The 17,385-nt window shown below is 35.0% G+C and overlaps 1 protein-coding gene across 2 annotated transcripts; it reads left to right on the plus strand.

The window, feature by feature from the left end:
* The first annotated feature begins 2,692 nt into the window (after nt 1-2,692).
* Nucleotides 2,693-6,086, plus strand: LOC114322927 (Oligosaccharyltransferase complex/magnesium transporter family protein). Of its 2 annotated transcripts, none has more exons than XM_082888173.1 (2): nt 2,693-3,874; nt 5,663-6,086. In XM_082888173.1, exon 1 carries the CDS (start codon nt 2,776-2,778, stop codon nt 3,835-3,837), a length of 1,062 nt encoding a protein of 353 aa, XP_082744299.1. In that variant the 5' UTR covers nt 2,693-2,775; the 3' UTR covers nt 3,838-3,874; nt 5,663-6,086. The 2 variants fall into 2 exon arrangements, with proteins under 2 accessions (XP_082744299.1, XP_028126194.2); XM_028270393.2 differs by lacking the exon at nt 5,663-6,086 and adding an exon at nt 5,336-5,558.
* The last annotated feature ends 11,299 nt before the right edge of the window (nt 6,087-17,385 follow it).

Below are 17,385 nucleotides of genomic sequence, written 5' to 3' on the forward strand. Positions count from 1 at the left end.
AGGGGAAAGAAGCGGGAACTGTTCACAAATTGCGAAACACGAAGACGGCGTTGACAGCTGCCTTCTACGAATAGGAGCGTGCCACGTGTATACGGAAAGGGAAGCGTTACAGTCATGATTGAAGAGACGTTTTGACCGGACAAAGTGAAGCCCAAAGTAAAATCAGCTCGGCTGGAGAGGCTAAAGGGTTTTTAGCTCGGCTGGAAAGGCTTAATAACTTCAGCTCGGTTGGACTGGTAATCCCAATCATGCTGTGTAGATGGAATTAAGGGGCAATTGAGAGGGTAATTTTTGGTAAAAATTGGGCCGAGCTATGAGATGGGCTTTGTGGCCCAAAGTGCCAAAGACTTGGTGGAAAGGCCGCAAGGTTACTCCGGCCCAAGAAAGGCCGCAATGTTACTCCGGCCCAGGAAAGGCCGCAATATTACTCCGGCCCAGGAGAGGCAAGGCTACTCCGGCCTAAGAGAGACAAAGTTACTTCGGCACAGTGACTGTAAAAGATACTTCGGTCCGAAGTATCTTTGGAGTTATACCGGTATTGGGGCTAGACCGGCCGAAAGTCGTTGGTTTGGTCTAAGACCGTACCATGGGTTCTACATGGAAAGCTGAGATAAGAAAGGGAAAAAACAAGAACCGAACTAAGGATGAGTTCGGTTTACTCAGTGGCTCTGCATAGCCAAGCTTATTTCGGTCATATAGTAGTTCGGCCAAAGTAAAAACCATCCCATTTGGTTTAAGCAGTGGGGGAGGGTGTAAAAGGATAAGCATTATCCTTAGGAGTATGAATCATAGGAGGACTCTGCATGGAGGAATAAAAGTCCTACTAGGATTGTGCCACTGGAAACTTATAAAAGCTCACAAACATCACCTTGGAGGAGGTAACAGAACACAATTTTTCTGAGAACATAGAGCTTTGTCTATTTGTCAAGTTTTCTGACTTAGGCATCGGAGAGGTTTCCGGCACACACCCGCCGGCTAGCTCACGTTTGTGTTTTCAGGTGACAAAGCGACGTCGTACGGAGGAGCGTGGACTTGGTCAACAGGATTATACGAGGAGAATTATAATGAGTGTTTTGAGTTTGAATATAAGTTTAGAGGTAATGCTTTATGTTGTACCATATGCAAGTTATATCAAAATTTGAATATAACAAATGACATAATTAAAAAAGAAAATTGAATTATCTATATAATAAAACAAGATAATTTTTGAATTTGTCCTACACACATTTGTCCTACTAGAACATTTGAACGATTTAGATTTATTCAAATTATAAAACAACAGATGAGATATATTTTCAAAAAATATCCTACATGTGCATTTTTTATTTTCCCGCTTTTCTCTCTTACTTTTTCCTTTTCTCATCATCCTTCTATAATCCCATGATCCCATCTTCCTCTCTCTTTTTTTTTTTATTTTTTTTATTTTCTCCCATTTTCATTTTTCTCTCTATTTATTTATTTATTTATTTATTTTTTTTACTTTTTGTTCACTTATTTTAATTCATATTATATGGAAAAGTTTGCGATCCCAGAATTAAGAGCCATATTTTACTATGTGCAGTAGAGATTATATTAATGAATTTTTTAGTTCACAAATTAAATGAATTTGAACAATTAATTATTATTTTAAATATATTGAATACCTGATTAGACTTCGTATGAATCTTCAACATATTTTAATAAAGCAAGACGGTTTTTGAATCTTCAACATATTTTTGTCCTATTAGGACATTTAGATGGCTCAGATCTATTCAAATTATAAAACAATAATTGAGATATATTTTCCAAAAAATGTTCTACACATATATTTTTTACTTTCCTACTTCTCTCTCTGTTACTGTTTCCTTTTCTCACATCCCTCCATCCATGATCCCAGGATCCCGCCTTGCTCTCTCTTTTTTTTTTATTTTCTCCTGTTTTTATTTTTCTCTCAATTTGTTTATTTTTTTTATTTTCTCCTTTTTGTTCAATATATTTTACACATATTTCCATACAATGCATGTATGCCCGTAATACACTAAGACATTACGAGCATGCATACAATTTTCATATAATTATATAAGCAAAAACAGTATTTTATGTATGCTCGTGAAAATTGTATGTATGCTAGGCACATCTATCTATCTAGCTATATATTATATAAGCAAAAAACAAGTTTTCGTAAGGAGTTTTATGAGAACTCCAAAATTTTATAATAAATTTGTGATTTTATCAAATTACAAAATAAATTTAAATAGTATTGAGATTACAATTATATTCTAATCCTAATATTATTTATACCATGCCTTCGGGCATAGGCATACTCTAGTAATCAAACATAACACAAGATATAATCAAATAACTCTTGGATTATAACTAAAATAATATCATAACTAATATTACAATGTGTCATAACTAAAAAGACAATAAATCACAATTAAAACACAAATATTGTAAAGCCATCCAATGTAATTCAACCTAGGACTTGTTTGGAAACTTGACTATGTTAATAACTATTTTAGCTTGATTAAAAAAATGTATTTAGAATAATAATTTAATTTTTTTGTAGTTAATTTAATTTAATAATTGTGAGAATAAAAGTGAAATAATTATAATTATTTTAACTTATTTTATTTTTATTAACTATTTTAACTAAAAAAAAATAAAAATAAAGCAACCAAGTTCCCAAACACCCCTATTAATAGAAACTCTCAAAATCATCGTCTACCCAATCAATCACCCAAAACGAAAACCTTTCATTCTCATCCTCATTCACAGTCCCAAACTCTCCCAACAATGGCGATCTCTGCAACTCCAAGATCAACAACCCATCTCTGTCTCCTCCTCCTCCTAACCCTCCTCTCTCTCTTCTCTCTCTCCTCCTCCTTCTCCTCCTCCTCCTCCGATGGCTTCTCCCTCGTCTCAGAGCTCCTCACCCTCCAATCCCAATCCGACTCCGGTGTCATCCACCTAACCGACACTCTCATTACCCACCTCCTCCAACCCACCACAACCCCTCGCCCTTTCTCTCTCCTCATCTTCTTCGACGCTTCTCAGCTCCACGAGAAGCACGAACTCCACCTCAAATCGCTCCGATCCGAGTTCTCTCTCATCTCTTCCTCATTCATCTCCAACAACAACCCATCTTCTCAATCCAAGCTCTTCTTCTGCGACATCGAATTCAAAGAATCCCAATCCAGTTTCGCCCAATTCGGTGTCAATTCGCTTCCTCACATTCGCTTAATCCCCTCCACGGCTCGGAATCTCAAGGACGACACTCTCGCAATGGACGCCGGAGACTTCTCTCGTCTCTCCGAGTCCTTGCCTGAATTCATCGAATCCAAAACAAGACTCTCCGTTGGTCCAATTCATCGACCCCCAATTGTTTCAAAGCCTCAATTGATGTTGATTTATGCTGCATTGTTGATTTTGTTGCCATTTATGGTGAAAAAAGTGATTTCTGGGGAGACCCTTCTGACCGATCCTAAGTTTTGGCTCTTCGGAGCTGTCTTTGTCTACTTTTTCAGTGTTTCGGGTGCTATGCATAATATAATTAGGAAAATGCCCATGTTTTTGGCTGATCGGAACGATCCATCGAAGCTTGTTTTCTTCTATCAGGGCTCGGGAATGCAGCTCGGGGCTGAGGGGTTTGCGGTTGGGTTTTTGTATACTATTGTGGGGTTGTTATTGGCTTTTATGACTCATGTTCTTGTGAAAGTGAGGAATGTGACTGTGCAGAGGATGGTTATGATTACCGCGCTGTTGGTTTCGTTTTGGGCGGTGAATAAAGTTGTGTTCTTGGACAATTGGAAGACTGGTTATGGAATTCACATGTACTGGCCTTCGCGGTGGCGGTGAGATCAATGGCTTGCCTTGTTGGTTTCTAGTTATATAGGTAAGAGTTTTATATCAAAAGCAGAATAGTTCACAGAATAATTTTCAGCTTGTTAGTTTTTTGATGAAATGTTTGATTTTTGCTCGAAACATCTATATGACTGTTGCAGTTTTGAATATGAACTAAATGCTATGCTCACACAATGCAGTAGGTTGGTTTTTTTTTGAAAATGTTAGGCCAAGTTATTGCATTCGTGATGAATTTTGAAATGCAATAGCTGTGTGTTTTTCTCTGCATACACATTTTGGTTCTTTTGTTGGATTTCCTTGCCACTCTAATTTGATAACCACAGAATTTTGTAGAAGTTGCATAATGAAATGAGCAGTGAACAATAATTACACTATGTGTATTTGATTAATAACCTTATAGCCGCTCCAAACCCTGCTTTAGCGGGAGTCTCGTGCATTTACTGCATTGGGTTGCGTTTTGGTCATAAAGGAAGAGTGGAAGAAATGAAGAGAAAATAGAATAATTGGAACAGTAGACAGCTGGTAGTGCTGGCAATTGGACAGTTCCCTCTTTGTCAATTGCTATATTTTTTTCAAGGAAGGGTATTCTCTAATTGTGCCACTAGATAAAAGAGTTGTTGATCATGCATTTATTCAAATGAATCAAAGATGTTTTGTCAATAAAAGTGCGCAAATAACTTTGAAGTATAAATGAATGTTGTCTGACTTCAATAAGCAAATTCTTTTCCAAGCAAGTTTTATGATCCTATTAGAGAATAATTTTGTTGCAGTAGAGCTTGTATTACAATATCACTTGGATGTGTCAATATCTTGCTCCACCATGTACTTTTTGACAACACCAATGTTTTCCTCCCTTCTTCTAAACGAGGCTGCTTCATTCTATTTTGGCTATGGAGAGGTTGTGATTGACTAGGCGATATCTTATCACTTGATTTGTTCCTAATTTTTACTAACGAATTCCTCCCAATTCTTAAAAAGGAAATTCATAGCATCATCCTAAGTATAACTTGATCAATTCTTGCAATATTTTACTTATGCTCCATTTGTTTTGGTGGAAACATTTTTCAATAGAATTCATTTTCTATGAATTTTTTTTTTCAAAAAATATTTTTGCAGAAAATATTTTTCTTTGTTCAGTTGCATCCTTGAAATTAATGTACTAGTGGTTGTATTAGCAGTGGTGGTGATGGTGGTAGTGTTGGGGAGGTGGTGATGGCGGTGGCAGTGTTAGCTAGAAAAGCCCAAACAAATGGAGCATTGGATCTCCTTGTTCTTCCTATTGCTGACTTAGCCTTTTGCATGTGCTCCTTTTAATTCCATATGCAATTTCCTAGTCTCCTAGATGCGTAATATGGTCAAACTAATGTTCTGCACAACATACTTAATAACTTGTCCATCTTTATGATCTTCCTTGCTTGTGCTGGCTCTGTTTTAACTTGCTTGAAAAAAATAGAGTTTTCAGTGACATGATCGTTGCCTGAGTTGAATGTAGGTATCCAATGGATTGTGGAAATTTTACCTGACATTTGAATCTCAACCTTGTGTAACTCCGACTCCAGCTATGGAGATCTATTGCAGTTGTTTCTCAATGTTTAGAAAGTTTTAGTTTTGTGTTGGTCACTTTTATGTACAGTTTGCATGAAATAGACTAAATGCAATGCTTTGACAATGGCATCATAAGTTTGTTGGTGAAATAGATTTACCAAGTTCTTGCATGTGTGATGAACTCTGAAAGCAGTGAGATTGTTGTGTTGCTCTTTATATGCATTTTGATTCTTTATCTGGCTGGATCCATTGAGCAATAATTTTTCTGGAGCAGAATTATTGTTCTACGATCGCTGTTGTGAGGTGCCGACATCTTTGTTGCACAACATCCCTTTTCTACATATGTTTACACTTTCCCCCTTTCTACCAAACCAGGTTGCTTCATTTTGTTTCGGGTATGGTCAGGTTGTGAATCGTGATTGAGTGAGTAGTATACCTAGATCATCACTTCCGCCCTTTTTTGCGAGGATTTGTTTTAATCTTTCCTGATTTTTGTGAGGGCTTGGGGTTGTAATAAGATTTTGCAACAGGGCTTGAGATGGGACATTTAGCCCCGAAGTTGGGCCAGACCAGGCTTGGGCACGAGAGTTTTTTTTTGGAATTTTTTAATGTATGCTCTGGTGGTAAGAAGTGTTGTAAATATTCGGATATTGTTTGATTACTGATCCTGCAATTTTTTGACTTTTGTAAGTAACCAACTTATGCTGTCATCATTATTACATGATTGCAAAAATGACCCTTTAATAATTTTGTGGTATCAAATAACCGTGGAAATTTTGTTTCTGAGGCATATAAGAGCTTTTCCTTCTTTTGGGTCTGTGTTGGAAATCATAATCATCTTTGTTGATTAATCACCTGTTACAGCTTGTAAATGAATAAAACCGAGTTGGGTAGTAGTTATTTCAAATTTGACTTGAAAATTTAGCAAGTTTCATGTTATGCTCATGCTTGGCTTGTGTTTGCCTTTCAAACCAATTTCAAATGAGCATTAATTGAATTGAACTCGAGTAGTTTCATTTTTTATATTGCATACAACATTGTCTAATCAAGTTTGTGAGTTGTTCCAATTTGAAATGAACGGGCTTTAAAATATATTGAAGTTTGGTTTATTTGAATAGCAAATAGATTTCGAATGAGTTTTTAATTAGTCAATTATGATTTGAGCTTGAATACGTTGTTTGTTTTACAATCCTATATAAAAGGTGAGATATAGAAACACTGCAGAAGGAGAAACGAAAACGCTTTCCAATATGAACTATGAAGTTGTGTTCTTCATGAGATATGTTGCCAATTGTTCAGAGGCATTTTTAATCACTTCTGGTTTCCTATAGTTTCCATTTGCTTGGGCTTTCCCTTTCTTTTGATACTACTTGCTAATAGGAATTAAATGTAACCTTGATGAAAATTGGAGAAAGAATTGGTTCTTCATGTAATTTTTTGATATTGATGTATACAAGTGTAGTCGGTAACTTTAGTTCTGAAGCTAGTGGGTGGGTGGGATATTTGATGAAAGGATAAGCAGATGAACTGGAATGATGTTGGTTGCTATATTTTAGTGGCCCATTACTTGAAGGAATGATGTTTTTGACAGTAGCCATTGACTCCTTTGAAGTGGTGTTTGCCTTCGCTTTGATTTGTTATTGATACTCCTAAAAATGCTTGGAAAAATAAAAAGCCGTTTTTAGTGATATTTATGCAAAAAGTTTCACAGAATAATATGGTAGTGACATTTTTGAAATATTATGTTATTTTGAGAGGTGGTATTAGAAGTTAGTCTTCCGGCTTAGTATTTTTTTTTTTTTTTTTTTTTTACATGTTGGGCATTTTTTTTAAAATATTAATGTTTAATATTTTTGTATTTCTTGTTAAGTAAAAATAATAATTTTAATATTTTATATTTTTTTTATAAGATAATAATTTAACAATCTCCACGCTAACAATTATTATTAAAATAAATATAATTTTATTTAATTATCTCCTTATCAATTTCTTTCCTCCTACTTCTAAAAATAAACGGTTCCTTTGGTAAATGCATAATATGAGTTCGGTGATAAACGACGTGAGTGCATCCGATTGGTCCTGATAAACTCATCATCATTCCCAGCACTTAACCCCGTACTTCCATGATAGCGATTATATGTTGGGTTTGGTTATGGTGTGCAACTTACACCTTACACCTTATACTTTACACTTACACCTTACACTTACACCTTTTGTAAAAAATTAAACCTTACACTTACACCTTTTTTGAGGTTGCACACCATGTGCAACCTACTTACACCTTACACCTTACACTTACAACTTACACTTACACCTTATACTTATACTTACACCTTACACTTACACTTTTTGTGTAAGTGGCACATGGTGTGCACTTGCACACTTAAGAAAACTCCTTATATGTTTGTTTGAAAAATTAATTAAAAATTAATTTTTTAATTTTTTAAATAAAGTATATTAAAAATAGAAATAATATGATTTAAAATAGATTAAAAATCAAAAATTAACTTTTAATTAAGTTCTCAAATTAGGCCAAAACAAATAATAATAAGAATATTATATACTAATAAATATATTTTAGTCCCACTATTTGGCTTAGAGCTCACTTAAGTCTCGTTTGGGAAGCGACCCGTTTAGTCAAAAAGTTAAAAAGTCACTAAAAAAGATTAAAAAGCCAACAACTCATACTGAAAAGTCAAAGGCCTTGTTTGGTTTGTGTTTCTCAAAAATTTAAAAAAAAAATTATCTATAAATAAGTTTTCAAAAGTAATCAAACCAAACAAATTTTTTCAAAAAATTTTTCCAAAACTTGTTTGGTTTATAAATTTTCCAAACAAATCTCTCTCTCATACACATCAAATCAATCACTTTTTTCAAAATTCTCTCTCAAAATAATTTTCTAAAACATCTTTTGAAAAAAACTAAACCAAACAACTTTTCGTATTTTTTATCTCTAAAACTCATCTCCCAAACTCAAACCAAACATACCAAAAGATTTTATTCTCTCTACTTTTTGCATATCTTTTCGTAAAAAGTCAAAAAGTCATTCTAAACATACTAATTTTTATTAGCTCATATTTTAACCAAATAGCTAAAAAGTTACTAAATTAGCCTATTCTCAAACAAAACATTATGTATTGATAGTTAATTTTTAATTTTTTAATTTTTTTAATCGGTGATGTTAGGGCCTCAAATTGTGAAAGGGTGGTTATGTGTAGTGATGTGTTAAAAAAATAGATATTTTGTACCAATTCAGTCTGGATTGGACTGGTTAGGTGATAAAAGCAATTGATTAGTTATGCTGCTAGTTAAAATTTGTTAATTTCATATAATTTTGTGCGAGTCCCTGCTAATTGAATTAAAAATATAACAGAGACTCGTACAAAATCATATGAAATTAACAAATTTTAACCAACAGTCTAATTGATCAGTCAATTTTATCATTCAACTAGTCTAACTTAATCCACTCACCTTATCAAACTACACAAGTTATGTTGGTGCAAGATGTCTAATTTTTTGGCACACCTCTACACATAACCACCCTTCCAAAAAAAACCAAACCAATACACCCTAACAAATAAATAATAATAATAATAACAATAACAATAATAATAATAAAAAGAGAGGAAGTTGATACATTCGAGCACAATTTGGCGCCTCAAACATTTCCCTTTTTTAATATCATAACGTTTAGGTAATGCCATAATGATATTACAGATGAAAATGCAAAAACTCGAACTAGAATTCAGGGGATTTGGGGCTGTTGTGCGGGGCACAACCGTCACTATTGTGTAGCAAAATGAGCCTATTTCGAGATTCATTTCAATAATCCAAACCGTTCACATTTTAAAATACTTCAAGTAGAATATGTCTGTAAAAAATCAAATTAATCGAATATCGTTTACCTATTCATCCACTCATGTTTGTATCTACAAAAATAAATAATAATTGTAATTTAAAGTATTAAAATGAATACAAATGTAAGTAGATGAATGGTAAATGATATACGATTAACTTAATTTTATGCAAGCATATTCTACTTGATATATTCTAAAATATGAACAATTTAGATTATTGAAATGGGTCCTGAAATGAACCCATTTCTCTGCGCAACAGTAACTGTTGTGCCCATGCACAACAGTCACCTCAAATCCGAATTCATGTGGTGTTTGTTATAATTGAAAATTGAAAATTAAATACTAAAAATTAAATGTTTAATTTTTTATACAAAAAAATTATTTGATAAAAAGTGTTAAAGTCAAATAAATTATTTAATATGTAGAAAATAAAATTTGAAAATTATTATTATTATTATTTGTTTATTTAATTTTTATATTGTGGTGGTGATGTGATGGTGGTGGAGAGATAGAAGTTGTGGTGATAATGGAAGGATAGTGTAATTGAAGTAGAGTGGTGTTGTAATGGTGGTGGTAGTGAGGATGGTGTAGTGATGGTGGAATGATTGTGGTTAATAATGGTAGTATAGGTGGAGGGTTGTGATGGTTACAGTGTCATTGGTGATAAAGGAATAATGATAGTGACATAGTGATAGTAATGATTGGAGTGATAATTAGGGATGTAAATTTAGCTTAGCTCATGTCAGGCCTCGTCGGCTCCCGCTAAAAGCCTTAGGCCTAGGGGTATTCGGGCCTGTGGGTCGGGCCTCAGGCCAGCCCGATAGGCCTACGCTTGGGCCTAGCCTTGCGTTTGGATGGGCCTGACCAATTTTGTTTTGTTTTTTTTTTATCAAAATTTTATTATTTTCTACTGAAAAAAGACACTGGGCCTCAAGCGGGCCGATGGGTGAGTCACGGGTCGGGTCGACTTCAAAATGATGGCGCAGTTCAGATTAGGGCCCATCCCGAATCGCGGGCTATTTTTAAACTCTTAGTGATAATGTGATCCTAAGTTAATAGTAGAGGTTGATTCTTACGTAATTCTAAATTCAACCAATGTTAAATAATAATTCAATAAAATGAATTTATATAAAAATTTAAATTTAAAAAAGATGGACTATCTCTTTTTACTTAGTTATATTTTACTTAATTCAAATTTTTTTTTTTCATATTTTAATAAGTCTTATAGGTGGTATAATCACTAAAATATCATAATAATAATAGAATGAAACGTATATTAACGTTCACATTGACAATATAAATATTTCATGATGATGTGAACATTTACACTATCAAATTTATTGAATGTGAATGTTCACTTCATAGAACATTCAAAATAGTCTAAAATAATGCATATGCCAAGAGTTCAAAAAATATTTGTAAGAGTAAAATTGTCCATAAATTACCTTAAATATGATAATTAAGATTTGATGGATCAAAAATCTAAAATAATAAGACTTGTTGATATATAATAATATCTTTAAACTAATTGAGATATAAGTACTTAAAAGAAATTTTATTATTCGGTATAATCATAAGATTAGACTAATCTCGTTAAATTTATTTTTTATATAAATAATATACTCAACAAATTTTATAATATAAAAATTCAAATTATTAAAATATGACGATATGAGTTCTATCACAGCACCGAATCAAGATTCTCTTATTCATCTCTCTCCTTAACTTCTTCTTTGCTAGGCCATTAGACCTACTGTTGGGTCTCTTTCATCTTTCTCCTTAACTTCCTCTTTGCTAGGCCATTGAGCCTACTTTTGGGTCCAATTTCGATGATCCGAACCATTCACTTTTTAAGATTTGTTGAGTATATTATACTTGTAAAAAATCAAGTTGATAAGATATCAAAAACTAGTGTCGGATCATCAAACTACAAACTATTTTTTTAAAAAATTTAATAAACAGTTTTTCGAACACATACTTTCTGATATCCGATCAATTTGATTTTTTACAGGTATGATATATTCAATAAATTTTAAAATGTAAACGATTTTGATCATCAAAATTAGATCTAAAAATAGGCCCAATAACCTAACAAAAAGAAAATTAAAGAGAGATAAAAGAGAGAATTTTGATTCCACAGCACCCATCCCTAAATATCGTTTTGGTTACCCTCACAAATCTCTCCGACAACTCTCCTCCCCCATATTCTACCTCCCTCACAACACGTTGGTACAGTTTGGTAACACTTACGTTTTTAATTTTCTGTTTATATTTACAAAAATTTAAAAAACTCAAATAAAAACTTGTTTGGTAAAATTTTTGATTTATAAATCAGTGGTCTCAGTTTATAAATTTGGCTAAAACATGAAAACACAAAAAATGTGTTTCCATTTTGAGTTTTCAGTTTTTTTTTTTTTACCACCCAGCACTAGCCACCATCCGCCACCATTTTCCACCACCACCCGCCACCACCACCCACCTGCCACCCACTCGCCACCACCACCCACCCTTGCCACTACTACCACCACTACTACCACCACCCACTTGCCATCCACCACCCACCACCTGCCACTACCATCCACCGCTCGCCGTCACCACCTGCCACCTACTTGCCATCACCACTGACCACCCACCTGCCGCCACCATCCACCACCTGCCACCACTAGCCACCCACCACCACCAGCCACCTGTCACCCACCCACCCGCCACCCACCACCACCACCATCACCCACCCGCCACCTACCTACCACCACTACTCACCACCACTCATTCGCTACCACCTACCACTCGCCACCGTTACCTACCCACCCATCCACCACCACCACCACCACCACCCGCCACCTACCCGCCATCCGCCACCCATTTGCCACCACCACCCACCACTCGCCGCCGCCGCCGCCGCCGCCACCACCACCACTACCCACTCGCTACCATCCACCACTCGCCACCGTCACCCACCCAACCACCATCACCACCTACCACCCACCCGCCACAACCCACCACCACCTGTCATCTGCCACCCACCTGCCACCACCACCCACCACCCGCCATTACCACCACCACCACCTCTATCCACTCACCACCAACCACCACCCGCCGCCACCACCACCACCACCCCCACCCACTCGCCACCACCCACCACCGTCACCCACCCACCCACTACCACCACATGCCACCTACCCGCCATCCGCCACCCACCTGCCACCACCACCCACCACCCGCCACCACCACCGCCACCGCCACCGCCACCGCCACCGCCACCCACTCGCTACCACCCACTACCCGCCACCGTCACCCACCCACCTGCCACCGTCACCCACCACCAGCTACTCACCACCCACCGTCACCACTTTCCACCCCCGTCTTTCGCCGCCACTTGCCACCACTTGCCATTTTTCACTCTTTTTTATATTTTAAATTTTTTTTAAACATTTTGTCAATTACCAAACGCGCTTGTAGTTTATGTTTTTCTAAAAATAAACAAAAAATAAACAAAAATCAATTTATAAAATTTTTGTAAATATAAACTGAAAATGTAAACGTTACCAAACACACCCGTTACGATTTGTATTAACTCTCTCAAAACCTCGAATTCACATAAACCTCCTCGGTAATTTTGTATGTTACAAAAAATAAAATAAAATAAATAATAATAATAATAATCATTAATCACATTAAAAAAAGGTGAAAGTTTGACTAGTTAATTACATTTAAAAAAAAAAAATCGAAATTTTGACTAGTATTGTCCGATATTTTTTTACCTTTGTTACTATCATAATGATGTTGGCATGTTGGAATAATCAAATATATATATTTTTAATTTTTAATCTAAATAATTTTTTTCTTGAATAATATTTTTTCAAAATTATGTCATTTATTTAAAAACTTTTTCGGTCCATCTTATGTAGAAGAATTTAAAAATATTTTTTTAAAAAAAAAATTAAAAAAAATTAATTAATTAAAAAGCCAAAAAATGTTAAAAAAATTTACTTATAAATTTCATCTTGAGGAATGATGATCCATTTAGTCCTAAGGATTTGTTTTATAGACCAATAAGTTCCATTAATATTGAAAATGTAGATTTAATATATTATTTAAAAATTAGATTTACGGTTATACCCTTATTGAGGTACACAATTTATGTAAATCAAATTTGGGATGAATTTTTTATATAAAAAATCTTTTTTATTTCGAAAACATTTCAAGAGGAATACAAAAATGACTTAAAATATGAGATTTTTTAAACATTCTAAAAGGATGTGGGATTTTTCAAACATTTCAAAAGGAATATAAAACCTACTTGGTAAGTTTTGGCCAAATGTATAATTTCAAACTGTAATACTTCAATGTAGCACTCAAACGTAACAACACTTCAATGTAACACTAAAAAAAAAAAAAATCTTAGTGCAATACCGTAATGTAACACACAAAAAAAACTTCTTACTGTACTTTTCCCAAATGTAACACTTTAATATAATACTCTAAAAAAACTCATTGGCGTAACACTCTAATGTAACATACAAAAAACTTCATTATTATAACACTCTAATGTAACACACAAAAAAAACTCATTAATGTATTTTTTTTCAAATGTCACACTCTAATATAACACTCCAAAAAAATTTCTTAGTGTAACACTCTAATATAACACATACAAAAACTCCTTAGTGTAACACTCTAATGTAACATACACACACACAAAAAATAAAATCTTAGTGTATTTTTCCTAAATGTAACACTCTAATATAATATTCTAAAAAAACTCCTTAGTGTAACACTCTAATGTAACAAACAAAAACTTCTTAGTGTACTTTTTCCAAACGTAACACTTCAATATAATAATTCAAAAAAATTCCTTAGTGTAACACTTTAATGTAACACAAAAAAAAAAAAAAAAAACTCTTTGGTATACTTTTTCCAAACGTAACGTGCCAATGTAACAAAAAAAAAAAAAAAAAAAAATCCTTAGTATACTTTTCTAAACGCAACACTCCAATGTAATATTAAAAAATAAAGAATGTGAGATTTTTCAAACCATTCCACAAGGAGTATAAATATTTCTTAGTAAGTTTTGGACAAATGTATAATTTCAAACTTTGACTGTTACGTTTGAAAAAAGTACACTAAGAAGTTTTGTTTAGTGTTTTTGTGTGTTATATTAGAGTATGTTATATTAGAGTGTTACGTTTGGGATTACACTGATTGGAGTGTTACATTTGGAAAAAATATACGAAGGAATTTTTTTTTTTTGGTGTTACATTGGAGTGCTACGTTTGGAAAAAGTATGTAGGGGGGTTCGAGGTTAGAGAAGTGATTAGAGAAGCAAAACTATGTTAATTGTCCAACAATGGTGGAAGTGGCTGGAGAATGAGTAACAACAACTGTTTGGGAGTTAGAGAGTATGTAGTTGGGTGAGGGTGAAGTAAGTGGCTTAAGAAGAAATGTATGGCAGTACTAAAATGGGTAGCATCTCTCCCAAATTCTCAAAATTCCTCTTCTTGAGCCTTGGGAAATGGGTCGTATTTATAAGCTTTTCCTTGGTACCAAGTGGCCAAATAGAGAGAAGGCATGTGTCCTAGAGGATCACATGACATATTCTGCCTTGAGCTACCAGGCTGAAGGTGTCATGTGTCTCTTTGCATGTACTATGTACTATCTGTTTGCCTTTGCAACTACCTTTTTTAAGCCTTAGCAAGTGTAGTTGCGACAGGAGTATTTGGCGCTACAACTCCCTTTTGAGCCTTAGCAAGTGTAGTTGCGGCGGGAGTGTTTGCCTCTGCACTTGCCTTCTCAGCTCGAACCTTAGCAAGTGCACTTACAACGGTAAACCTTACTGTTGCACTTGCCTTCTCAGTTCTGCTTAGCCAGTACATGCATTCTTAGGACTACATTAGTCTGCTATTGACTATGTTCGTGTTCACCTCAGCGAAGCCTCCACCCTTAGCTACCTAACCACAAACTCCCCAGTTTCTCAGGGCGAAGGCCACAACTAAGCTTACTATCAGCCATGCTGTGCCTTAGTACCAAGCCAAAGGGGCTTCCTTAGTCCTGCCTGTGCAACTAAGACAGGTCCATGACCTAGGTAATGGAAAGGGAGTCCCTTATGCTCGGGCTACCCTACTCTTATCTTCGCGGGATTGCCGCAGTAAACTAGTATCTCTGGGCTTGCTATCAGCTCCAACCAGTAAGTCTTGGGGCTTGCTATCAACGCCAAGTTAATGAACTTTGGGGCCTGCTATCAGCGCCAAGTTAATGAACTTTGGAACCTGCTATCAGCCCTGAGCTAGTAATGCCTTGGGGTCTGCTATCAGCGCCAAGCATTAGCCTCGACTTGTAGAGGGAGGCCTCTCTCAAAGGCTGCTATCACCTTGGTAGGATATTTCCTCTGCAACTTAGTTGCTGCGGTAATAGTTGTTGCGGTAATCATTTCCGTGGCAAGTTCAAATGAAAGAACTGACAATATTGGAGATGACGATGCCGACAAAATGCCTCCATAACTTGGTCGCTGCAAGTGTTTCCTCTGCAACTTAGTTGCTTCGGTTTTCTCCTTTCCTCAGTAATTTTGGATGGCTGTGGTATTGACATTACTTGCAATAGGGGCGGCATCGGCATTACTTGAAATGGCGACACTGGGACGAAGTGCCTCTGCAACTTGGCCGTCGCAAGTGTTGCCTCCGCAACTTAGTTGCGTTGGTTTTCTCTTTCCCTCTGCAGCTTCAGATGGCGGCGGAACTGAAAATATTAGGAATGGCGGCACTAAGGCAAAGTGCCTCAGCAACTTTCCCGCTGCACATGTTTCCTCCACAACTTCACCGTTGTAGGTGCTACCTTCGCAACTTGACTTAGGCATTTTCCGTCATGGAGTCTGCTTGGACCCTTGGTGGGTCAAACCTGCTTTAATCCACTATTGGCCCACTTTCCTTGGGCTTTAGCCCATGCTCCCTTTTTCATTCCTGGTCACCTCTTTGAGGGCGACCTCAGAACTTAGGCCCATACTTAATTTGGAGCTTAATTTCTGACCCTTTAGAAAGTGCATCAAAGAATTTTTTTTTGAGTGTTATGTTGTTACGTTTAGGAAAAATACACCAATGGATTTTTTAGTGTGTTACATTGAAGTGTTACGTTATTGGAATGTTACATTAAAGTATTAGGGTTTTATTCGTAATGTGAGATTTGTTCTAGAATGAGGGAAAATCCAAAACTTCTCTAGTACAAATTTCCTAAATGTGTAATTCTACATTTTGAGAAACCCACTTTTATCCCTAAAAAATTAAACCCAAACATATAAGTGACTACACTTTTATGTAATTTCTATTTTAATGGGACCTTTGGGTTCATAAGAAAAAAGAAATGATTAAATAGTTCACAAAATCACATTTTGAAATTTATTGGTGCTTCACTGAAAAAGGTAATTATTTTTGGCTGAATTTTATCTTTTATGAACTTTTTTTTTTTCAAAATTTTTATTATCCAGATCGTCTCATCAAGTAAAATCTAGAAGTCTAAAAAAGATTTTTTTAAAAAAAAAAAATAAAATTCACCAAAGACAAAAATAAACCAACAAAAAAGTCACAAAAAACAAACTCCAAACACCCAAATATCATTTTAATGAATATTTTGTCCTAAAATGGGGTAGATTTTTTATTTTTTATTTTTCGTAATTGAATGCCATTTTAATGAATATTTTGTCTTAAAGTGATAAGTCTCAATACAGTAACATTATTTTATTTATAAATTCTCGTTTGGCTTAAGAGAATCCAAGCCTAATATCATAATGTGATACTCAATATCATCTTAATTTTTTGCCTAAATATTCTACTTAATAAATCTTAAAAAGTAAAGGATTCAGAACACTGAAATTGGTTATAAAATGAACCTACCAAGTCCAAACACTTTCTCAAATTGATATGACAACTTGAGAGAAAAGCAAACCCATTCTTGAGTGTGCATTGCACACCATATGTAACTCTACATAAAATTACATAAATTTCACAAATTTATATAAATGGTTTCACAAAAATGCATAAGTTCAATACAAATTTGCATAATCACATAAATTTTCATGAAGTTATGCAAATTTATATTTAACTTATGTAATTTTTTGTATAGAAATACATACAATATACATTACACACCAAAA

This window comes from Camellia sinensis, chromosome 9 (assembly GCF_055761805.1).
Source record: "Camellia sinensis isolate YWXY chromosome 9, ASM5576180v1, whole genome shotgun sequence".
Lineage (NCBI taxonomy): Eukaryota > Viridiplantae > Streptophyta > Magnoliopsida > Ericales > Theaceae > Camellia > Camellia sinensis.